At 32.1% G+C, this 25,827-nt stretch overlaps 2 protein-coding genes across 2 annotated transcripts in view; one reads left to right on the top strand and one right to left on the bottom strand.

Moving 5' to 3' along the window:
- LOC139492241 (uncharacterized) overlaps positions 1-15,880 on the top strand; it is a 97,846-nt gene extending 81,966 nt beyond the window's left edge. Inside the window, exons 33-40 of the mRNA XM_071280428.1 lie at positions 130-243; positions 640-755; positions 1,227-1,313; positions 2,840-2,920; positions 3,667-3,766; positions 10,207-10,347; positions 10,888-10,934; positions 14,708-15,880. Coding sequence (XP_071136529.1) covers positions 130-243; positions 640-755; positions 1,227-1,313; positions 2,840-2,920; positions 3,667-3,766; positions 10,207-10,347; positions 10,888-10,934; positions 14,708-14,800 — 779 coding nt within the window. The 3' untranslated portion in view covers positions 14,801-15,880. The remainder of the gene's footprint in view (positions 1-129; positions 244-639; positions 756-1,226; positions 1,314-2,839; positions 2,921-3,666; positions 3,767-10,206; positions 10,348-10,887; positions 10,935-14,707) is intronic.
- A 3,174-nt stretch (positions 15,881-19,054) lies between these two features.
- Positions 19,055-25,551, bottom strand: LOC139492242 (uncharacterized). The gene is made up of 5 exons (XM_071280429.1): positions 25,427-25,551; positions 24,414-24,692; positions 23,210-23,344; positions 22,581-22,671; positions 19,055-19,596 (listed from the first exon to the last, which is right to left on the bottom strand). The coding sequence occupies exons 1-5, from the start codon at positions 25,482-25,484 to the stop codon at positions 19,185-19,187; spliced, it is 975 nt and encodes a 324-aa protein (XP_071136530.1). The 5' UTR covers positions 25,485-25,551; the 3' UTR covers positions 19,055-19,184.
- Positions 25,552-25,827: the final 276 nt, after the last annotated feature.

The following is a 25,827-nucleotide window of genomic DNA, read 5'->3' as shown; positions in this document are numbered from 1 at the left end:
CTGAAATGACAATGTAAAACAATTCAAACAAGAAAACTAACAGCCTAGTTTAATAATGAATGAAAAACATTCATTGTCTATGATGTATTTATTGGATAAGTGTCATTGCACTTTACATTATCAATGTAGGTACACCAATAAAACATGAGCAGTCACCAAAAGCCACCTCTTCCAAAGTAAATGTCCAGGAATTCAGTAAAGTGGAAGGAGGAGTACAGACATCTGCAGTTATAAAGATTCATGGTAATGAATATTAGTACTGATGCTGCCATATTATTAATTTCCACCTGTTTTTTGGCTGTTAGCAATTAGAGCATGTATTTCATTTCAAATTGAGAACTGGTGCAGTTCTTTATGAATATACATAAATACAAAATTGATTTATGAATAAATGGAGATCTGGGATAAGTATACTTTAATAATGAGAAAGAAACCCAACAGCAAATATAAATAAAAGACATCTAGAGGATAACTTAAAATTTGATACGGGAGTGAAAGATATAAATGCAATTGGTGCTTAAATCATGATACTCCTCAATAATATATTTGTTATTCTGGCTTCAAAGGGGATATGGGCTCATATTCTCTTTGAAAGTCCTGAATAACACCTAGACATCAACTATTTGAACCTTTTTACAGGATGCCTGATGATAATAGCCTGGATATTATTCTCTAGTATTGGAATCATACTTGCCAGACACTTTAAGAAGCATTGGTCAGATTCTTCATGCATGAAGCAGAAAATCTGGTTTCAGGTAGGTTGTTAGTCTAGAATTGTTCCTTTATCTGCAACCTAACTGATAGAGCCATAGTTGTCTTTTTAACCCTTTGACATCAAAGCCTTTATTTTGGGTTATCAAGAATGATTTAGAATATAGTATGTGAATTATATTTCGGTCCATTAACCATATTATATCAGACTAACGATTTTCAATTAAAACCAAAATTAGATGATGAATCATTACAAGAGTTACTGCCCATAAATGGAGTGCTCCCTGGATCACTTGAAAACTATTATAATAATAGATATGTATCAATTGTGAACAGCAAAATATGATTAGCAACACTTTCTAAAAAATTCCCTACAAATGAAAACATGGATTGACTTCTTATAGGAGTTATTGCCCTTAAATGGGAATTTAGAGAAAAAAATTAAGCATATTTGAAATTTTTTTTTGTAAGCTTTAGTTGTGTTTTGTCTCATGACAGTTTATGGTACATTTTAGATTCACAGAACATGCATGGTATTGGCAGTACTACTGACCTTAGTAGGCTTTATACTAATATTGGTGCATACTAAAGGTTATAGAGAGGTAGGATTTTGATTGGTTTAAGACTGGTGTACATTACTGGCAAACTTCCATATTAGAAAATCTCTTTATCATTTAATTCTTTGTAAAATCCAAAGAATTTTGATTATGATATTATCATTTAAGTTGCAAGATATATCATCTGATAGAATTTTGTTATATATGAACTGTATGCTTACTATTTTGTTATGTAGAGAGAAAAATGGTAACCTCTAGTAGAATTCTTTGACTTAGGTGGTTTAGGTAGTTTGCCATATAGATCTGGTCAAAGCAAATAGAACCCATGTATAAATGGTCATTGTGGTGAATGAAATTTTTATAAAAATATATTGCCAATTACAATTACAATTTAATTCAAGGTTGATTGAACCTGAACATAGGTTACATTGATTCGTTATTATTCTAAAACTGTTTTGATTTGATTGTTACTGATGAGTCAAGTGTAGATGAAACATTCACCTGGCATACTTTATTATATAACATGGTATTTCTTTTTATGTGTTGTCTTTCATCTTTAAAACTACAATACATAGATTGAAACAGTAAACAGCTAAAAAGAATTATTAATATCTGGTAATTGCATGAATATTGTTGTTATATTACACAAGCTTGCGGGGGATGGAGTCATTGTAGTTGGATTTTTATACGCCCGTCAAAATCTTGACGGGACGTATTATGATATACAAATGTCCAGCGTCCCTCTGTCTGTCCGGCTGTCTGTCCGGCGTAAACATGTCGCACCATAACTTGAGAACCACTTATCCAAATTCCATGAAACTTATATAGTTGTTTCTTATGATGGTCAAATGATCTGTATACTTTTTAGCGAAAATAAGATTAAACTTTTTGAGTTACAACACTTTGTAACTAAAACAGTGGTGTGTTTTTCACATGTCGCTCCATATCTCAAAAACAATTTATGATTATTGCTTAAAAAACTTTACACAATTCAATTCTTTGTTACATTAATATAAAGATCTGAATACTTTTTGATTTTGATTCAAAATCTTATTTTGGTAATATTTAGTTTTTTGTAAAAAGAAAAAGAGGTTGGGGGAGGGTGGTTTCACATCTCCCGACATATTTCAAAAACAATATATGGTTATTGCTTAAAACTTTCTCAGAAACTATTTATGATTATTGCATAAAACTTCCACACAAGTCGATGGGCTTATCATGCGCTCATGGCACAGCTGTTTATTATCAACTATTACAATGTTTATTTGGTCAAATTTGATTTTAAGTTGTTTCAGAGAACAATTGGATTCTTATTTATTGTTAGGATATTTCAACTTAAATCAAACCCTAAATAATTATAAATGGGTTTACATCAGGTGGAAACACAACCAATTACCAAATAAAAATAAAATTAAGAACTTTTTTTCATTATCTGGTTTGTAAAATTTCAACAAAAACTGTCAGAATAATATTTTAGAAAAAAAATATTTTTATGTGAATTACATAGGAATAAATTGTAGATGTGGAATTCTTATGCATTGTAGGACTTCTATTATGATTTTATTTTTCAGTTAACAGAAATAGGAGACAAGAGTTATGTTAACTATCATCCTATACTTGGAATAGTTGTTTTTTCACTTGCACTTTTAAATGTAGGTATATAAATTATGTAATATTAATTCTGAAATACTCCTCATAATCATGCATTTTAACATACCATGAACATATATAGCCTTATTCTTATCAATTGGTGATGAATATTTTGAAGTGTATGGTTGTCTGTTATATCATGTTTATTAATATACCATATGTATCAAACATATTAAATCCTGCAGTGTCATATCTAAGTCCTTAGGAATGTTGATTTTTCAGATTTATTCATTACCTGTAATTCTTAATGAAATCTTTGTTCGTTAATTGTGTCCAGTTTGAAGTATATAATGATTTACAAAAGGAGGGATCAAACTTTAGCACAAAATGGCACAACATTTTAAAAGATTTATTTTTAAATTATTGTAAAAGACTTTGTGCATAACTTTCTAAAAATTTCGTATCATATTCTTTTTTGGAGGAAAAAAATATTGTAAAACCAGGGCTTTCATATATAAAAAGTGTAATGCAGTAGAATTGCCAATGAGCTATCCAAAGGTCGCCATATGGCATTCAACATTCAGCAAAACTTGTATTGTATAGTAGACTTTAAAATCCTTAATTCAGAAGCAACTGCCTGATTTATTTGACAGCAATAGATGAAAAACAAATATAGCATTGAAATAATCTTACTTGATATATGTTTCATCCACCCAGACATTAATGTGCAATTTGTTATTCAGGTTACTTCAGTACAGTTTTTGGCACATTGTCATATTTTTTATGTAACAGTTACTTTCTTTTCCAGCCAATAATTGCAATGTTTCGTTGTGCACCAGACCATGAACACAGGCCTTTATTTAACTGGTTTCATTCAATAGTTGGAACAAGTGCACATATAGTTGGAGGTAACAATTTAATTGCTAGTCATTTATATAACATTTTATATGACCGCAAAAAATTTTGCAGTCATATATTGGTACGACGTTGGCGTCATCGTCATCGTCCAAAGACACATTGGTTTTTTGCACTGTAACTTTAGTTTAAGTTAATAGAAATCTATGAAATTTAAACACAAGGTTTATGACCACAAAAAGGAAGGTTGGGATTGATTTTGGGAGTTTTTGTCCAAACAGTTTAGGAATTAGGGGCCAAAAAAGGGCCCAAATAAGCATTTTTCTAGGTTTTCACACCATAACTTTAGTATAAGTAAATAGAAATCTATGAAATTTAAACACAAGGTTTATGAACACAAAAGGAAGGTTGGGATTGATTTTGGGAGTTTGGTCCCAACATTTTAGGAATTAGGGGCCAAAAAAGGACCCAAATAAGCATTTTTCTTGGTTTTCGCACCATAACTTAAGTATAAGTTTATTAAAAGGAAGGTTGAGATTGATTTTGGGAGTTTGGTCCCAACAGTTTAGGAATAAGGGGCCAAAAAAGGGCCCAAATAAGCATTTTTCTTGGTTTTCGCACAATAACTTTAGTATAAGTAAATAGAAATCTATGAAATATAAACACAAGGTTTATGAACTCGAAAGGAAGGTTGGGATTGAATTTGGGAGTTTGGTCCCAACAGTTTAGGAATTAGGGGCCAAAAAGGGGCCCAAATAAGCATTTTTCTTGGTTTTTGCACCATAACTTTAGTATAAGTAAATAGAAAGCTATGAAATTTAAACACAAGGTTTATGACCATAAAAGGAAGGTTGGGATTGATTTTGGGAGTTTTGGTCCCAACAGTTTAGGAATTATGGGCCAAAAGGGTCCAAAATTAAACTTTGTTTGATTTCTTCAAAAATTGAATAATTGGGGTTAATTGATATGCCAAATCTAACTGTGTATGTAGATTCTTAAAGTTTGGTCCTGTTTTCAAATTGGTCTACATTAAGGTCCAAAGGGTCCAAAATTAAACTTAGTTTGATTTTAACAAAAATTGAATTCTTGGAGTTCTTGATATGCTAAATCTAAACATGTACTTACTTAGATTTTTGATTATGGGCCCAGTTTTCAAGTTGGTTCAAATCAAGGTCCAAAATTAAACTTTGTTTGATTTCAACAAAAATTGAATACTTGGGTTTCTTTGATATGCTGAATCTAAACATGTACAGTCAAACCTGAATAAACCGGACCCTGAATAAACCGGTTTCCTGTCCATTCCGGCCGAAAATGAAAGTCCCATATTTTTCCATTTAAAGTCTTTGTTAAAATACCCTTTGTAAACCGGACCCTGTGTATTCCGAATTCCGGTCTAATTATGAAGTCCCAATACTCTTAATTACATTAATTATTACCTGTCAAAACTGGTTTGACTAATTAATTGCAATGATCGATGTGCAATCAAAACATATTTTTTTTTTATACAATATGGTTTTTCATGATAATTGATTAGTCAGGTGTCAAACTGTGAACCTACAATCGTACAGTAGTGAGCTGTATTATTTATTGTAACATTATAAACGTGTCAATTAAACGAAAAGACACACCGAATATATCTTGGATTGAACTTACGTTTTAACTTGGATAAACAAAATTGAATCCCGGAGTAAGAAATTCACATCGTGATTTCAAAATCTTGGGTTCCCTGTTCTGAACCCCTAAACAAATAACCTTAATAATGAAAAACACCCGGATGACAACAATCAATGGATATTGTACACTGTACGACAACGTTTCGAAAGTGATGAAATTACTTTTGATAATATTCTGGCTTTTTAATCGGCCATTCCAACATTTTAAATTATTGATCATGGGAGTAAATCGAAACTCTCGTCTTACAATCCAAACAACGCGAGCATTATGATGTAAATGCAAACAATGAAAAACGAAGTGAAAGTATTTTAATTTATCAGATATAAGTTACAATCAGAGAGAACTTTTACATGCAAAATGTCGTTTCGTCACAAGTCATTAACTTCCGGTCAAAACGGAAACCTGAATAAACCGGCTCACTGTCCACACCGGCCCTTTTTCATAGTCCCATAGCCGGCCGGTTTATACAGGTTTTACTGTACTTCGATTTTTTATTATGGGCCCAGTTTCAAGTTGGTTAAAAACGGGGTCCAAAATTGAACTTTATTTGATTTCATCAAAAATTGAATTCTTGGGGTTCTTTGATATGCTGAATCTAACCATGTATTTAGATTTTGGATATTGGACCATAATAGGTAAATGTCCAATTTAAAAATTTTAAGTTTTTTAAGTTTAAGTTCTTAGACCACATTCATTCTTTGTCAGAAACCTATGTTGTGTCAACTATTTAATCACATTCCAAATTCAGAGCTGTATCAAGCTTGAATGTTGTGTCCATACTTGCCCCAACTGTTCAGGGTTTGAACTCTGCGGTCGTATAAAGCTGTGCCCTGAGGAGCATCTGGTTTACCTTTAATATATTTTATACAAAACTTCAAAGGTGTTTGTATTCTGCTATCTCATATTGTATTTTCTTGTGGTCTCATATTGTATTTTCTTGTAATGTTCTATTGTATTTTCTTGTAGACTCTTATATATATTTCTTGTAGTCTCATAGTGGAAATATTATTGCTGTAGTTTCAGTAGGAGGTTGTGTAATCTTTTGTTTGTGTAACTGTTGAGGGATCCTGATATAGCAAATCTCAATTAAAGTCAGCATGGCAATTTGATAGCTAGCCCACATAAATGAGCAAAAAAGACCAAATAACTGCTCCAAAACAAACTGAAAACAAGGCAAATATAAGGGGTTTCTGTGTGTAAACCAAAACATAGTCTCATCAAATCATACTGGCTTAAAGCAGAAAGACAGTTAGAATAAATAATAATATTTATTAAAAAATCATTTAATTTTGGCCCTTGAGAAACACTCAGCATACAAACAGAATTTTGAGTTCCTGCCTGAGCAAGTCAGCTTGCAACCTTCAGTGTAAGGAAGAACCTGCCTGCCCGACAATGGCGCCAGCCGGGGAATGTGAAGCGAGGGTTCTCCACTTAGGTGATGAGACTAGGTGTCTCATCGGCAGCCAGGTAGTGCAAGGGTCTGCCTGGGGGATAGCCCATGTACTAGTGAAGTAGCAGGGGTCTATCAAACTGGCAGTGGAATAAATTTGATAAAATTTGTCCCCGAAATGCTTGGGGATGAATGAAATTTTAGAAATGACCAGTGATTAAATTCCATTAAGGAAAAACTGAAATAAAGAAAAATATATATCACTAGTTTAAGCTGAGTTGTTTCTCTAGTCATGAAACAATATTGAAGGTGTTAGGAAGGGGAAGGTGGGAGGTAAATTGAATAAAAGCACTGTAAAACTCCATCAACTAGTCAGGCTGCTATGAACCAAGAAACTGATTATACAAAGACCATGCAATTGGTTTTACACACAGATTGGGTACATCTAACATCCAGGGGGAGGAGACTGACCTACTGACCCTCAAGTAATATACTATTTATTGTGTAATCAGTATTAAAGAGATCTGGTATCATATTTTGCTTTCCTCTCCTACAGTGATTGTTTGTGACATGTATCTGATTAAGAAAAGATTAGTGTGCCTCCTAGTGAGATTCCAATTGTAACTTCAAAGTGTCAAATGTTAGACTAATTAACCTCAAGATATAACAAGTGGTCTGTGTATGTTAATTAATTGCATCCATGATGTCAGCATCTTTATCATAAAATTAATTACTTGTAAACTGAAATGGCTTTTCTGTTTGTATAAACAATACTTATATTACATATAAGTAGATAGGAGATATTATTTTCATCCTGCACCAACTTAATAGAAGACAAGACTTATGTTTTCCTGTTTCTGTCAGTGATAAAGCTGTCAGCATTGACAGTTGCAAATGATATTCTCTCCATTTCCAAATAATAAGGTGTTCAAATTATGATGAGACTATGTCACTTTCTGGTGAAATAATTTTCATTCACTATTCAGTTAAATTACCATATAAAAATCTTGTTTTAGGAAGGGACAAAAACAACACTCAGATTCATACCAACATATTCACTTACTCTGACATCCTTAAGATGCTTAAGGCCAAGTGAGCTTTTCTCTTCACTTGGCGTCCGTCGTCTGTCGTCGTCCGTCGTCGTCATCGTTAATTTTTACAAAAATCTTCTCCTCTGAAACTACTGGGCCAAATTAAATTTTTAACCATTTTTCGTAAATCTTAGTAATATTTTACAAAAATCTTCTTCTCTGAAACTAAACCAAACTTGGCCACAATCATCATTGGGGTATTTAGTTTAAAAAATGTGTCTGGTGACCCGGCCATCCATCCAAAATGGCCGCCATGGCTAAAAATAGAACATAGGCGTAAAATGCAGTTTTTGGCTTATAACTCAAAAACCAAAGCATTTAGAGCAAATCTGACATGGGGTAGAATTGTTTCTATCTGCCCTGAAATTTTCAGCTGAATCGGATAACCCGTTGTTGGGTTGCTGCCCCTGAATTAGTAATTTTAAGGAAATTTTGCTGTTTTTGGTTATTATCTTGAATATTATTATAGATAGAGATAAACAGTAAACAGCAATAATGTTCAACAAAGTAAGATTTACAAATAAGGCAACATGACTGAAATGGTCAGTTGACCCCTTTAGGAGTTATTGCCCTTTATAGTAAATTTTTAACCATTTTTCGTAAATCTTAGTAATATTTTACAAAAATCTTCTTCTCTGAAACTACTGGGCCAAATTAATCCAAACTTGGCCACAATCATCTTTTGGGTTAGTAGTATGAAAAATGTGTCCGGTGACCCGGCCATCAAACCAAGATGGCCGCCATAGCTAAAAATAGAACATGGGGTAAAATGCAGTTTTATGCTTATAACTCAAAACCCAAAGCATTTAGAGCAAATCTGACATGGGATAAAATTGTTTATCAGTTCAAGATCTATCTGCCCTGAAATTTTCAGATGAATCAGACAACCCGTTGTTGGGTTGCTGGCCCTGAATTAGTAATTTTAAGGAAATTTTGCTCTTTTTGGTTATTATCTTGAATATTATTATAGATAGAGATAAACTATAAACAGCAATAATGTTCAGCAAAGTAAGATTTACAAATAAGTCAACATGACTGAAATGGTCAGTTGACCACTTTAGGAGTTGTTGCCCTTTATAGCCAATTTTTAACCATTTTTCGTAAATCTTAGTAATCTTTTACAAAAATCTTCTCCTCTGAAACTACTGGGCCAAATTGAACCAAACTTGGCCATGATCATCATTGGGGTATCTAGTTTAAAAAGTGTGTCCGGTAACTCGGCCAACAAACCAAGATGGCCGCCATGGCTAAAAATAGAACATGGGGGTAAAATGCAGTTTTTGGCTTATAACTCAAAAACCAAAGCATTAAGAGCAAATCTGACAGGAAGTGAAATTGTTGATCAGGTCACGATCTATCTGCCCTGGAATTTTCAGATGAATTGAATAATGGGTTGTTAGGTTGCTGCCCCTTAATTGGTAATTTTGAGGAAATTTTGCTGTTTTTTTGTTATTATCTTGAATATTATTATAGATAGAGATAAACTGTAAACAGCAATAATGTACAGCAAAGTAAGAACTAAAAATAAGTCACCATGACCAAAATAGTCAATTAACCCCCAGGCCCCTAAGGAGTTTTTGCCCTTCATAGTCAATTTTTAACAATTTTCATAAAATTTGTAGATTTTCAATAACATTTTCCACAGAAACTACTGTTATAGATAGAGATAATTGTAAGCAGCTAGAATGTTTAGTAAACTAAGATCTCCAACACATCACCATCACCAAAACACAATTTTGTCATGAATCCATCTGTGTCCATTGTTTAACATTCACATAGACCAAGGTGAGAGACACAGGCTCTTTAGAGCCTCTAGTTTTGTACATAAATTAGACCGTTTGTTTTCTTGTTTGAATTGTTTTACATTGTCATTTCGGGGCCTTTTATAGCTGACTATGCAGTATAGGCTTTGTCCATTGTTGAAGGCCGTACAGTGACCTATAGTTGTTAATTTCTGTGTCATTTCGTCTCTTGTCGAGAGTTGTGTCATTGGCAATCATTCCACATCTTCTTGTTTTATATTTCCATTTCTGCATAGTAACATTCCAGAAACAGATACATATAATATTGTTAATTTTTTAAAATTTATGCAAAATGAAAGCAAGTGTCCATCACATTTTACATGAATTGTGAAAGTTTGTGACATGGGCTGCTATCTTATGGCATTGGCTGTTTTCATACAAAATGAAAACATAAGAAGAAATGAAACATCTTTTAGCCAATAAAAGATCATCATTTGCATGAATTGAGCACTGTACAAATTGTGATGTAATTGCCTCCTAACATGTTAATTTGTAATAGGATAGTAAAAAATAATTTGAATATGTTCTTTTTTCAGCTATAACAGTTGGATTTGGAGTGAATATATCTAAAGCTAATGTAGATAGTACTGCAAATTACATTTTGATAGAGTATGCTATTGCATTTGTTGTTATAGAATTTTTCCTAGCTCGTCTTTCACAACAACCAAATACTCCAGGTAATTAGTTCTATTCTTTAAAATATCACTCACTGGTTACTTTAAGGTCATAACTTAAGATTATTTGTACTTTTGAGGTCAAAACTTATTGCAAATGTATTATATTTTAATTTATTATTATATTTCACAATTGCACAAATTGCAAAATTAAATTTTAATAAAAGTCTTTTTTTAAAGGTTACATATAGCTCATAAAGGACAATAGATTAATAAGAAGCCTGTTAAAATGCTGAAAATATATGCACAGCAAAACTTCGCCCAAAGTTATATTTCTTATGAAAATGCATTTTCTTATCTTTTTTCTACAGAAAATGGACTCATTGTTCGTTCAATGACTTATAATATAAGTTTTAAAACATAAAACATAGAACTATGCGGACATTTGTGAAAGTAAACCTTAAATGGTTCTTCATTGAAAAATGTGATAATTTTTTATCAGTTTATAAAGGACACTGGATGACAATGAGGTAAAAGTCAGAGGCGCATGTTTTATAAGCCATGTCTGAAATGTTTCCAAATGACAGTTTTTGTTATTTTCAGATGAAAAAGTTTTCAATCTTTCTGCTTCAGAAAAGGAAAAACAAAATGTAAGTAGTAGCGCATCATCAGTTTATGTTTACTTAGTGTGTAGATAATATGTCATCAATTATTTCCTATATTCCCATGTGTAGAGTCCATGCATGTATAACATCACATCCATACAGTCAGTATACTTTGACATCTTCTTGATATAGATACAACAATGTAGTATAAAAGGGGGAGTAATTAAAAAAATTGCTTAACAAGTATTTTGGTATTGTGTATGCCCTAGGTATGGAATCTCATTAGAGGTTGATATTTTTATATCTTTGTATTTTTAAGTCTCCCAAACAAAGTTTGGAGACTTATTGTTTTTGGTCAGTTCTTATTAGGTCTTTCCACTTTTCTGTGGAAAGACCTATTGTTTTTCTTCTGATTATTTTTTTTTTTTCTTCCGCCAAATTTTGTTCTTGCGATAAACATTTGTTTCGCAATATGTCGCTTAAATATTTGGTATATGGTATCGAACAGTTTATGCGTTTTTGAAATTTACCCTGTGTAACCGAATACTTTTCTTTGTAGGAGTTATCTCCCCAAACACTGTTTTCCTTGTGATCACAACTCCTTCGCAACCGTAAAAGATTACGACAAATATATTTTATAAAATTGCTCGTTATATCCTTCGCATGATTTGTCCAATTTCGACCGAAGCAATATGAACGCTCCATATGAGAGTTATTTCCCTTTTTGTATTTGAAATTTTGAAATGTGTTTTAAACTGGAACACCATAGATATAGGAAGATGTGGTGTGAGTGCCAATGAGACAACTCTCCATACAAATAACAATTTAAAAAGTAAACCATTATAGGTTAAAGTACGGCCTTCAACACGGAGCCTTGGCTCACACCGAACAACAAGCTATAAAGGGCCCCAAAATTACTAGTGTAAAACCATTCAAACGGGAAAACCAACGGTCTAATCTATATAAACAAAACGAGAAACGAGAAACACGTATATATTACATAAACAAACGACAACTACTGTACATCAGATTAATGATAGAGACCTAGGATCTTTTGATTTGAGGTCCTTGGTCCAAAAAAATGAAAATTAGGTCAAGGTCAAAGGTCAAGGTCATATTTTAATTTTTGAATTAGGCTTATTTCCACTCATTTCCAGAAACCGTATAAGATATCGACAAATTATTTTGACTAAATTGTTAGTTGCAACATGTCGTAACTAAATAATTTTAGTTGAAAGGGTGCATAGACAATGAATGGGATTTTTTGCCTCTATGATATCTAAAATTATGTGTAAAGTGATATAACTTATTAACCATACATATTAGAGACCTAGGGTCTTTTGATTTGAGATCCTCAGTTTGGGACCTTCAAATTGAGGTCAAGGTCATAGGTTAATTTGACGTTCTAGATTTTGACCTTTGCTTTAAATTCATATCTATACATCATAAAGCCATATGAACTGACATTTTAGACTGATTTTAATATTTTAATATTAAAATAGATATTAACTGGTGGAAAGACCTTCAATTGTTCTCTGAACCTCTGAACAATTGGTTTTTAATTATTTTTATTATTCTTCCTCTTCTTCCTCTTCTTTCTCTTCTTCTTCTTCCGCCACTTTAAAAATGAACTTGTCCGCAGGGGTTCTCCTAAACGGCTTGTCAGATTTACTTAGGATTTTACAATATGTTAGACTAACATGTCTAGGTGAGCCATCAATGTTTCGTTTGTGCATTGGGGTCTATTAAGGGGTATTTTGGGGGGTAGAAAGGAGGGAGGGGTTTACTATAGAACCCTATGGGATTTTATTTTCTAAAATTTTCAAATGAATATAACTTAAAAACTGTAAGTGATAGATACATGCAGTCTTCAGAAATGATTATAGGACAATAAAACAAATCACATGAAATATAGGGGGAGTCCCTTGGGGGTCATCCCCACCCCCTTCAATTTGAGAATATGCTTTTATCTTGTAAACAGTCCAGATCCCCACCCCTAAACCATATATATTCTTGAATGGGACGATAAAACAAATCAAATGAAATTAAAGGGAAGTCCACCGGTCGTCATCCCCACCCCGTTCAATTTGAGAATGTGCTATTATCTTGTAAACAGTCCAGATCCCCACCCCTAAACCATATATATTCTTGTAGGGGACAATAAAACAAATGAAATGAAATAAAAGTGATGAGCCCGGGGGTCATCCCCACCCCGTTCAATTTGAGAATGTGCTATTATCTTGTAAACAGTCCAGATCCCCACCCCTAAACCATATATATTCTTGTAGGGGACAATAAAACAAATGAAATGAAATAAAAGTGATGTCCCTAGGGGCTCACCCCACCCCCTCTTGTTTGAAAACTTGTAAACGGTCAACATCCCCACCCCTAAACCATATATATTCTTGTATTGGACAATAAAACTAATCAAATGAAATTAAATAGAAGTTCCTGGGGGTCACCCCCACCCCGTTCAATTTGAGAATGTACCATTATCTTGTAAACGGTCCAGATCCCCACCCCTAAACCATATTTATTCTTGTAGGGGACTATAAAACAAATGAAATGAAATAAAAGGGAAGTCCCGAGGGGGTCACCCCACCCCCTCTTGTTTGAAAACTTGTGAACGGTCAACATCCCCACCCCTAAACCACATATATTCTTGTATGGGACAATAAAACAAATCAAATGAAATGTAGGTAAAGTCTCTGGGGGTTACCACCACCCCCTCCTGTTTGAATACTTGTAAATGGTGGAGTTCCCCACCTGTAAGCCATATATATTCTTGTATTGGACAAAAAATCAAATCAAATGAACATGGGACCATATAAATGGCGAGTTATGGGAGCTTTGTTTGGGAGACTTTGTAACGGCATCCTGTTACAATTACTTCTTGTTGTTTTATGCCCTAAGTGTAGATTCCAATCAGAGATTGATATTTTTATATCTTTGGGTTTTTTTTTCATCAGGAATATGTGTTGATAGCAGATTTTTTGATAGTCTGATAAAATTGAGAATAAAAATGGGGAATGTGTCAAAGAGACAACAACCCGACCATAGAACAAACAACAGCAGAAGGTCACCAATAGGTCTTCAATACAGCTAGAAAGTCAAGCACCTGGAGGCGTCCTTCAGCTGGCCCCTAAAAAAATATATATACTAGTTCAGTGATAATGAGCACCATACTAAACTCCAAATTATACACAAGAAACTAAAATTAAAAATAATACAAGACTAACAAATGCCAGAGGCTTGAGGACTACTTGAGAGTCTGACATATGACTTTTGACACCATTATTGTCCTTGCATTGTTATGTAACTGTGTCAGTGAATACTTCATATTTTTATTCATATCTACATCTGTAAACAAGTATCATGAATATCATTTTAACTACTCTATCTTACATCCATATATGCATCTTTATATTTCACACCTGTAATAATGACCTAGATAATAGATGCATCATGTCTGAAGCATTTAACAATTATGTTTATATAATTTCTAAAGCTAGTTTTCAATGTATTACTGTAAACCAACTTACTTTCGCACGGAATTTATTTTTGCGACTTTCACAAGGAGAAATATAATTTGTCATATCTACAGGTATTATTTCATTGCTGAATTTGAGAAGCACCTTATTTTGATTATTAACTAAAAAGCATAAAAATGAAATGCACCAATATGTAAAAAGTCCAAAACGGAATAATCATAAACAAGTAAAAAACATATCAATGTGTTTTAAATCTGAAAAAGAATGCTAATAATACTTTTGGATTCTTTAATATTTGAATATTAATACAATCTCTTTTTTTGACAGGAAAGTGGTGCCATGAAGTTTGTTTTGTTTCTTCATGTTATTGCCATGACAACTAGCTGTGCTATGTTGGTTTACCTTGTGCTACAGGCTTAGACAATAGATGATCAAAGCTTCTCATGGATGTCATAAATTAGTCTTTCATTTTTCTGATTATAATCTTTATGGAACAGTACTTCTAATGATTATTTTTTTCATTTTTCTGGATGGTCTTTATAAAACAGTAGAAAATGTCTGATGATTGTCACATAAAAGTCTTTCATATTTCTGGATGTGATAATTTAGATGACTGTTAACTATCAATGTGAATGCTTTGTGTTCTTTTTATATATTAGTTAATCTGCCTAGTCATATGAAAGATTTCTAGACAAACATAATCGCCTAGTCATATGAAAGATTTCTAGACAAACATAATCGCCTAGTCATATGAAAGATTTCTAGACAAACATAATCGCCTAGTCATATGAAAGATTTCTAGACAAACATAATCGCCTAGTCATATGAAAGATTTCTAGACAAACATAATCATCTCTTTTGATAGTTTTGAATCTAAAGAAAGAAAAAATACCACTAATTTTTCAGTTTATTAACATAATTTCTAGTTATTCACTTATGGAATAGCTTTCATTGAAGAAGGCATACAATATCTTTACACATTTTTATCTTAAATGGTCAGCTACATGTATTTAGTATTAGGGGGGCTAAAATAATAAAAAAAATTCCTCATCCAAATTAAGGCTTTGGAAAATGTAATAGTTTTCCATCAGCTGAATGAAAAATAATATTTTATTATGAGCAAAATGAATATTTTCTTGTAAAACTTTAGAGACCATATTGTTCATTGATTTAAAATTTAGAAACCAAATTATTCAAAGATTTGAAGACATGTATAGCCTCCTGATATTGAATTCATTTTCCACATTTAAACAATTTAAATCTTAATAAATATAAAAGAGGATGTTATTAAGATAGATTCTTATATTTCTCAGGCAGATTACTTTAATAATTTATCAATTTTATCCAGTCCAATATTTTAAACAATTACTAAATTTAGTGCAAAAATAACCAAATACATGGCAAAGGTATTGAGAAAAAACATATATGTGTATGGATAGGTATTACTTTCGTATCTTTTGTAATAAATTGAATCTTGTTCTATTGATATCATATAAGAAATAATTTTTATATGTATATGTCTGTGACATTTTATAAACATACAACAATAATGGGTAGAAAGAGTGTGTAGTAAGCTTTATTGTCAAGATTAAATGGCTATACATGTATGACAAAGTAATATGTTGGGCATACATAAATGAGACAGCAACCCAACATCTTAACTAAGACATATAGAGGTCAAAGTACAACAGATTTCTAAACAATATTTTAAGTTCAAAAGTGTCAAGTCAAAAAAGTTGTGAAGAATTGTCCAGTCAAACTAAATTTGAACTTATACTAATTGCAACAAAAAATGTTTTAGTTCTAATCTATAGCATTAAGCCCCAAATATACACAGAAAAAAGTCCCATAAAATCTAACTTGAGGAAAACTCAAAATCAAAATTTTTAATTTCTTATGGAAATTAACATTGGAAAGGGAGAAAACTCTGCCAAAATAAGTTTTTTTTGGGTCAGTTTTTGGTTGATTTTCTTAAACTTCATGTAAAATATGATATTTGAGAGGGTTATAAGTTTGTATTTGTCTATATTATATAATCTTCTGCTCATGAAATGTACAAAACCAAAGTGTTGTGGGTATTTTTTTTTGTTGCACATTTTTCATAAAAGAAATTGCAAATTTATGGCTTTGTGACCATTTTGAAAAAATAATGTGAATATTTGGTATTGTTTATATTTGTTCAGCATCTACCTTGTTAAAAGAAACTTTAAACCACAAAAAGAAGAATACATGCTTTCTTATGTTGTACTGTTATACCACTGTCCAAGGTTAGGGGGAGGGTTGGGATCCTGCTAACATGTTTAACCCCGCCACATTATCTATGTATGTGCCTGTCCCAAGTCAGGAGCCTGTCATTCAGTGGTTGTCGTTTGTTTATGTGTTGCATATTTGTTTTTCGTTCATTTTTTTACATAAATAAGGCCCGTTAGTTTTCTCGTTTTAATTGTTTTACATTGTCTTATCAGGGCCTATTACAGCTGACTATGCAGTATGGGCTTTGCTCATTGTTGAAGGCCGTACGGTGACCTATAGTTGTTAATATCTGTGTCATTTTGGTCTTTTGTGGATAGTTGTCTCATTGGCAATCATACAACATCTTCTTTTTTATATTAAATATTTTCATTAAATTTGAGATTCTTTACCTTGACATGTTGAAAAATTCAATAAATGGTCAACTAATGAATTACGAGATCTAGATTATAGCTTGATAAAATAAATGAAAACACCTTTAGAGTTGTTTGTTATACTCTAAAGACCGCTAAAATATCATGAATCAATACATGCTTTGAATAGAAGCAGTAAAATTATACTTTGTATCAATTTTTATTGATATTTCTGACTATTTTGCAGAGTTATCTCCCATAGCAATGCAAATCTCCATAGGAATTTTAAAATCACATTTTTTTAGTTTTCCTCAAGTAAGATATTATGGGACTTTTTTCTGTGTATTTTTGGGGTATAATTCTAAAGATTAAAACTAACAAATCTTCTGTTGCAATTACCTCAAGGTTAGGGTCAAATTTATGCTAGATTGACTGGACTATAAGTTAAAACAAAATTATCAAAGATCTGCACCAAAACCAAATTAAAAAGAACTTTACCATTTGAAACAACCACTGACAAGGTCTTGCCCAAAGACAGACATAGTCTTAGTTACAGGAATCTGTTATTAGTTGTTATTGGCTTTGAACTAGCTGTCAGTAACTGGGAGTACTCTCAAATCTGTATTAAGTGTCTTTTCAGTTCCCTCTCAACATAGACGAAGGGAACTTTGGGGTTACACTCTTTTCCTCTGTCTATTCATCCGACCGTCAGTCGAGAATATCAGTTTTCCACTTTTTATACTTCAAATATAAAGAGAACCCCTTCTAAACTTGTCCATTAATAAATAAATAAATAAAATTCTTGGTGTGCTTGGATATACTGAATCTAATAGCTGATTATGCGGTATGGGCTTTGCTCATTGTTGAAGGCTGTAGGGTGACCTATACTATAGTTGTTAATTTCTGTGTCATTTTGGTCTCTTGTGGACAGTTGTCTCATTGCCAATCATACCACATCTTCTTTTTTTTATACTAACCTTATAAATGTATTTACATTTTAGATATTGGACATAAAAGGTAAATTTAAGCCAATTTCAAATTTTGGAACATAAATCAAACAGTTAACTTTCTTGTTTGAATTATTTAACTATAAATATATGCTTTGAATTAAATAGCAAGTAATGTCTATTTGATAATCAAACCAACACAAACTCAAATATTCTGTATAGTATGTGATGGTGTTTAGATTTATCTTCAAGCACAAAAACATGACACAAGAAGAGGCAAGCTGTAATAAAATATTTAAAAGGAGCAGCTACAGACACAAGAAAGTACATAGAGAATAATTATAAACATGTAGTTAGCTTGTTCACATTAGTTCAATCTGATTCTTTTTTACTCTGAGTCTTTGATTAACATGATTAAGGCATCAGTTCTTTGGATCAATACCAATGACAAGAAGTAAATAAATGTCTTGATTTCAATACTGAGCCCTTCAGCAAACTGGACACCAAGCATAATTGACATACCGTAATAAGTCAAAGATAACATAATGTACATATTTAATCGATTTTATTATATACTTAGCATTGATATGATAGCTTTTGTATATGTGTAATGAGCGGAAATACACAAGCCATAAATTCTCATCCGGGCTGATAACCCATATCAGGTGCATCTCGTACAAGTTACTTCCGGTGTTTCAGGTATTGGTTGTTTACTTTTCCATTGTGACGTCAGATATTTTTTATGACGACGTCAAAATTTATGGGAACTTTTGAGGGGATAGTTAAGTACTTGCTAACAATGCCATTGAAAATTATGAATCATTTTATAGTACAACAAACATGGAGTAATAATGATCATAAAACTCTTCCAAATTGTCAATGTTTCAAAATGCCTCTTCAGGAATTGTTACCATAAATATATATGGAGGTAGTAATGCTGTTGTTGGTCAATTATTGTATTTGGTTCATAATTTAACTTCTTTATAAAGTGTTTGACTGTTTTAGTTATTGCATTTGTTTATTTGCCATACATAAAACTATTGTCGTAAGTATATGATAAAGCGATTAATACATGGCCTTTTCCATATCAGCCTGGGTATCATCCCTCGACCCATATCAGCACATCGACTCCTTCTTGGGCTGATATGGGGGTCTCGGGATGATACCCAGGCTGATATGGAAAAGGCCATGAATTAATCTCTATGTATCAAATTATGCTGTCATCAGGCTATTCCAATGGTAATTGGTCTGATGTTACACATCAGTAAATATACCTTCTGCTGTTGAATTTACTGAATGTATTCCATGGATTGATTGATTGTCATAACAAATATTGTCGATTTTCACATTTTGACCTTTTTCATTATATACAGGATCATTAGTTATACCCAAGTTAGTATTGTGTGGGTTTGTTTTCTCACATGTGTGTATGCTGTTATCGATATTTAGTTGTTGATTGACAGGTCTTGGACTATTCACTTTGTTGTCTTTGTTTATTGTGCCAGCAATTGTTATGGTTTCTATGGTGATAACCTGTTGAATCTTGTTTGATGAACTTTTATCTTTTATGTTGATATTTGTTTCTGTCGGATATTCACATCCATCTGGAGGATGACGCTTACATAGTCCCACAAATATCTCCAGAAGACACTGCTTTTCACCATGCCTGATAGAGATAAACAAATTGTATAAGTAGTTACTACATTTAATTTTACAGGAAGTAAAGCTGGTGACTGAAAGAAAAACCCCACTTAAGATAAGAAATTAAATCAAGTGACTTAGAGTATTTTTTTCAACTGTATATTAAGTTATTCAGCTATATGATTTATTCTGTTTCAGTTTCTTCAATCATTTGTCCTTCATCCTCTCAATTTCAAGGCAATGAGCACATTAGTGTATTTTTAAAGTGTTTAAATGATTATATTTTTTTCAGTTTTTGGAATGAATCTTAAATACAGTTTTTCTAGTCTTGATCACTTGAGATCACAGAGACCTCTTTCTTTTAATTATAAATGATAAATGTTAATGGGATAAGTCAAAACGTGAAAAGTAGTTAAAAATAATTTTAATTATGATGTATCAAACTCTTTGCTGCCTTTTCACTAAATACATGTCTTGGGTAGTGGCAATTAGGAGTAATAGCAAATATTGAACAGTTCAAGGCCAGAAATATGAGTCTTGGTGGAGGGCATGTCTTCCAAAATTTGAACTGTTACATTATGAATAAAAATCAGCTTGTTGTGTTGGTTTAGTGAATAACAGGATTCACATTCATATCACATTTGCAAGGTCTTGTCTTGAATATGCTTGTACTGTCAAAGAAACAACTCATGTTTTTTTAGAATAAGCCTTTTTGTTTTTATGACCCATTTATGGTCATTATGTTTTCTGGTCTGTGCGTCCGTCCGTCTATCCCGTTTCAGGTTAAAGTTTTGGTTAAAGTTTTTGGTCGAGGTAGTTTTTGATGATGTTGAATTCGGATCAACTTGAAACTTAGTAAACTTGTTCCCTATGATATGACCTTTCTAATTTTAATGTCAAATTAGAGATTTTATCCCTTTTTCGCGGTCCACTGAATATAGAAAATGATAGTGCGGATGGGGCATCAAATTCTTCAAATTTGATAAATATACTGCAAAAAATGCTTTTTTTCTAAAATCTAGAAACTTTATTAAAAACTTACCATTTGCAAAGAACTGTTGTACATACTAAGAGCATATTTATGTTAAAAAGATTTTCATAATTTTTTTACAAAAACCTGCTTGTGTATCTGTTGAAATAAAAAAGCTAGATGTGTCTATCCAGAGTTTGAAATGTCCACAAAAAAACGAAATTAAGAGAAAATGTCTAAAATTTCTACCTATTTTATCTCTGAAAGTAGCACATGGAGGTATATTTTTTATTACATATTTGAACAGTGTAGGTGAAAAATAGCTGGTATGTAAATTCTCGTAAAAAAATCAACATGGGATCGTAACTGTATTGTATGCCCTTAACTGGGGGAGTTGCAACCTTAGTTTTAGAAAAATTACATACTAAGTTTATCAGATATCTCATATAGTTTATAAGATATCTTGTATAGTTTATAACTTGAGATATCTTGTAAAGATTATAAGATATCTCAGTATACATATTAAACTAAGGCAGTGTCTGTGTGTACCCGCATGAATGCATATAATTTCTTAAGAAGAAGAAGAAAACAAAGATTACAGCAGGGCAACAGTGCATACAATTGATTAGGCTAATATTATTCTCGTTTGAATTGTTACACATTTGTCATTTTGGGTCTTTTTATAGCTGACTATGCAGTATGGGATTTTCTCATTGTTGAAGGCTGTCCAGTGACCTATATTGTTATCATTTGATCTGTTGTGGAGAGTTGTCTCATTGGCAATCATATCATATATTGTATCTTAATTAACAATGGTATTTCATAAAAAAATTCGTAAAAATATACAATGAAATGTTAGAAATACGATCACAGAGGCTAATGGTAAATTAGAGTTTACAAGAAGGAAAATCACTTGAGGAAACAGTTCACTCGTGAAAATATACCATTAGTGTTTCATCAGAAATATATTCACTAGAGTAACATTAAATTCGTGAAAACATACCATTGGTATTCCATAAGAAATGAATTTACTAAAGTAACATTAAATTCGTGAATACATACCATAAGTGTTTCATCAGAAATATATTCACTAGAGTAACATTACATTCGTGAAAACATACCATTAGTATTCTATTAGAAATATATTTACCAGAGTAACATTAAATTCGTGAAATCATACAATTGGCATTTCCTTCGGAAAATAGTCGCTTGATGGTAACAGTACATTCGTGAATACATACCAATTGGTATTTCCTTAGAATGAAAATCGCTTGAGGGTAACAGCACATTCGTGAATACAAACCAATTGGTATTTCCTTAGAATGAAAATCGCTTGAGGGTAACAACACATTCGTGAATACATACCATTGGTATTTCCTTAGAATGAAAATCGATTGAGGGTAACAGTACATTCGTGAATACATACCAATTGGTATTTCCTTAGAATGAAAATCGCTTGAGGGTAACAATACATTCGTGAATACATACCATTGGTATTTTCTTAGAATGAAAATCGCTTGAGGGTAACAGTACATTCGTGAATACATACCAATTGGTATTTCCTTTGAATGAAAATCGCTTGAGGGTAACAGTACATTCGTGAATACATACCATTGGTTTTTTCTTAAAATGAAAATCGCTTGAGGGTAACAGTACATTCGTGAATACATACCATTGGTATTTTCTTAGAATGAAAATCGCTTGAGGGTAACAGTACATTCGTGAATACATACCATTGGTATTTTCTTAGAATGAAAATAGCTTGAGGGTAACAGCACATTCGTGAATACATACCAATTGGTATTTCCTTAGAATGAAAATCGCTTGAGGGTAACAGTACATTCGTGAATACATACCATTGGTATTTTCTTAGAATGAAAATCGCTTGAGGGTAACAGTACATTCGTGAATACATACCATTGGTTTTTCCTTAGAATGAAAATCGCTTGAGGGTAACAGTACATTCGTGAATACATACTATTGGTATTTTCTTAAAATGAAAATAGCTTGAGGGTCACAGTATATTCGTGAATACATACCATTGGTATTTCCTTAGTAAAAATATCGCTGCTATAATAGCTGCCAATAGAACAGCCACTGTAACAGCAGAACCAGCAATGATAAAAACATCTACAATTAAATATTTCATTCATTTCATATTGTAAAACCAAATTGTGACTATTGAAACTATATTAATTTCATGGCACTGGCTACGGTTACATTGAAATATAACAATAAAAAAAGAAGTTATTGTTACATTGGAGACTAATTGCTGGAATGCAGGATGAATGAAACTACCACTCCAGCTACAAAACAGATGACCACTCACTAGGGCAAGGAAAACCCGACTGTTTAGTTGTAGAAAGGTAGTTATTGTAGACACAGTTGTCGGATGAGTATTGTCGATCAAGATTCAGAAACATCTACTTAATGTGTCGCAGTAAACAATGGCTATAATGGTGTACTTGCTTAAAGATTTGGAACTGTGCATGCCATTTCAGTAACCAGTTTCAACTTTTTTAATTTTAGGTTTCATATTAATATATAATTGTTAACTGTATACTGTTTTCCAAAAATGAATTGTCATTTGATTCATTGTCTAATATTTCTTTAATGGGTCGTTGTACATTTAACACATTGATGCGCTCAAGTTTAGAAAACAAACTACCTTTTGATACAGCTGTCGAGTCTGATGTTGGACCTACAAAATCAGGAAACGTAGGAGAAAGTCCGTTCGATTGCTCTCTGTCTTTTCCTGATTCTTGGATATTGTTTCCATTTACACTACATGTTGATTCCTCAGCTTGCAAGAAATATAAAATTATGTAGTTAACTTTAAATACATGATTATTTTACAATAATCCAAATATGTGCTAATTACAGAAAAAAAAATTAGCTAATATCTTGTAATTCAGTTTATCATTCTATTCCGAACGTAAATTCGAATACGAATTGAAATGCGCATCAAATTCGTTTTACTGTCCCAACTTAAGTTTTAATTCGCATTATCAATTAAATTAATTATAACTTAATGTGAATAACGATTTAGAAAATGTCCACATCATAGTTTAATTCGACTGTATGCATATACCTCAACTAATCCGAATTAGCCAATTCGAATTCGATTCGAATTAATAAAAAAAAAAAAGAATGTCGTGTGATCGCTATTGGCAAATTCGGTTCTCATTCAATTCAATGTACGTGTGAATGAGGCATTAATGTTGAATAAAATCATTGGTCGCTTTTGAAGAGTTGTGTCTTTGTATTGGAAAGGATATAGTTATGACAGCACATGTAATTATTATAATGAAAGCACCAATAAGTGACATCATGTGGACCTATATTCTGCGAGTTTACGTCTACTTTAGATTTTTTCTGTAAAACAGGCACACATTTTATCGAGCATTGCCCACTTCAATGACACTTTAAGTATGTTTGATTTCTAAATTTGTGGTGTCTTTTGCCACGAAACAAAACAGAAGAAACCAAAATCATGATATTGAATTCCGACGGAAAGATGTGAACGTTTAAATAAATATACAACATAAATATATTCTTTATTTGCAAAACAGACAAAAACCAATTTTGGTTATGGCAAATACATTGACAAAACAAACATGATCAAAAATATAAATTCTTTTCATCTTTATTACAGTAATTCAGTGTTTCAAAGACGATTAGAACATCACTGTTTCTCTTTATAAAAACAATTAAATTTCAAACATTAAAATTATTAATGTGCGTGCTAGAAAATATATATGCATATTTTTTAAATAGAATGTTATAATCTAAAGACTTCAAATCAGTGGTGTCTATCCCCTCATTACATTTAACAAGTTTAAAAGATATTTGTTGTATATAAATCATTATACCTGTTTCACATTCGTAGATGATTCTGAAGAAGGATACATAAGCCAAACACTTTATAGAATAAATCTTCCTTACAACTAAACTACAGTCATTTCTACCACAACACTGGTCGTCAACATTAAATACTTCTGTACAGTCGCCCACAAAATACTGACAGTCATCCCACTGGTTTCTCCCATACAGCGCCTCCTTTACATTAATATATAAATTTGGAGGGCACTTCAAAGCAACTTTTTGTGCTTCACTTGAATTTTTATTTGTACATCGAAATTCTGTAATCCCTGAAATATATGTGAAATCATATGTAAAATCTTCCCTCTTTATACTAATTTTACTATAATTCTATAGTTACCACAAATGCTATTTTCATGTACTAAGTGAATATCGGTCAAGTCGGGTCACTTTTGTGAGAAATATTTCATTTTATATCATTGTGAGATCGTTAACAAATCAATATTGAAATACGGCCGGGATGACCATTTGACTGTCTGGGGACTGAACAGGAGGATTTTGGAAATGGTGGTATATTGACCTAAACAAAAAATCCTCATCAAAACAGAGTGTATAAGTATAAGTAAATATAAGTTGCCTCCAAAAAATCATGCAATGATTTTGTACAAAAGTAAAAACATTTGGAGAGTGTGACAACAACCCGACCAAAGAGAAGAATGTAGATTTGGCAGTTTTGAATATTTTTTTCTGAAAACTCTACAATTTCGAAAATAGATTGCATCAACAGATTTGCGTCGAGTGCCACAGGTTTAGTCTATTTATTGAATTAAGACCATCATGGAGTCTTAAAAAATAATCACTTTTTTTTTCATCTCGAACAGTCGACACATGACATTTTTTATATATTGAAGGCACAAGTTAGAACTGACATAACCATGCATTCTCCTGACTGTCATGTCAGTAAACAACAACCGTTTCAAAATTACCATACATGCCAAAGTCAACTTGACGTGGTTATATTTCAAAAAGTACGACATCAATTAATTATTAAGTTTTTACTCACCTTTACAAAGCTTTATACACCCTGCTGTAAGTACAAACATAAAATAAAAGGATTTCATTTCGTCATTTTTTGTCAAAAGTTTAAGACGTTTTTCTTACAGTTTTTTCCTTCATTTATATCATTCTTTGTCTAGAGAAAGTTCAGTGAAGTGTTAAAGGTGATGTCAGCTGGGTGTTGTACCCAACCGTCGTTGGCCTTTATAAAACACCTGTCGGTCAGGGTTCAAAAAGTTACCTGCTATTGTTAACTACAATTTTTGGTAGTGATTGTCAGATAATAACGTATTAAAAGTATGGTTGCAAATAGAATAAATACATTTCTTTTACAGATTTGAAACTTTAAAGTATTTTAATTTGTTCAAAATTTTATTCATTAAAATTTATGATTGTATGCGTTTGCAG

Source organism: Mytilus edulis, chromosome 10, assembly GCF_963676685.1.
Source record: "Mytilus edulis chromosome 10, xbMytEdul2.2, whole genome shotgun sequence".
Taxonomy (NCBI): Eukaryota; Metazoa; Mollusca; class Bivalvia; order Mytilida; family Mytilidae; genus Mytilus; species Mytilus edulis.
The sequence above is the reverse complement of the archived record's forward strand: the minus strand, read 5'-3'. Positions and strand labels throughout refer to the sequence as shown.

What these genes read in the sequence shown, in the direction of transcription:
- LOC139492242 (XM_071280429.1), bottom strand. Translation starts at nt 25,484, where the DNA reads ATGAAATCCTTTTATTTTATGTTTGTACTTACAGCAGGGTGTATAAAG. An exon ending in GTGTATAAAGCTTTGTAAAG is followed by an intron (nt 24,693 to 25,426) that starts GTGAGTAAAAAC and finishes CATATATTTCAG; the next exon opens with GGATTACAGAATTTCGATGT. An exon ending in CTCGACAGCTGTATCAAAAG is followed by an intron (nt 22,672 to 23,209) that starts GTAGTTTGTTTT and finishes ATTTAATTGTAG; the next exon opens with ATGTTTTTATCATTGCTGGT.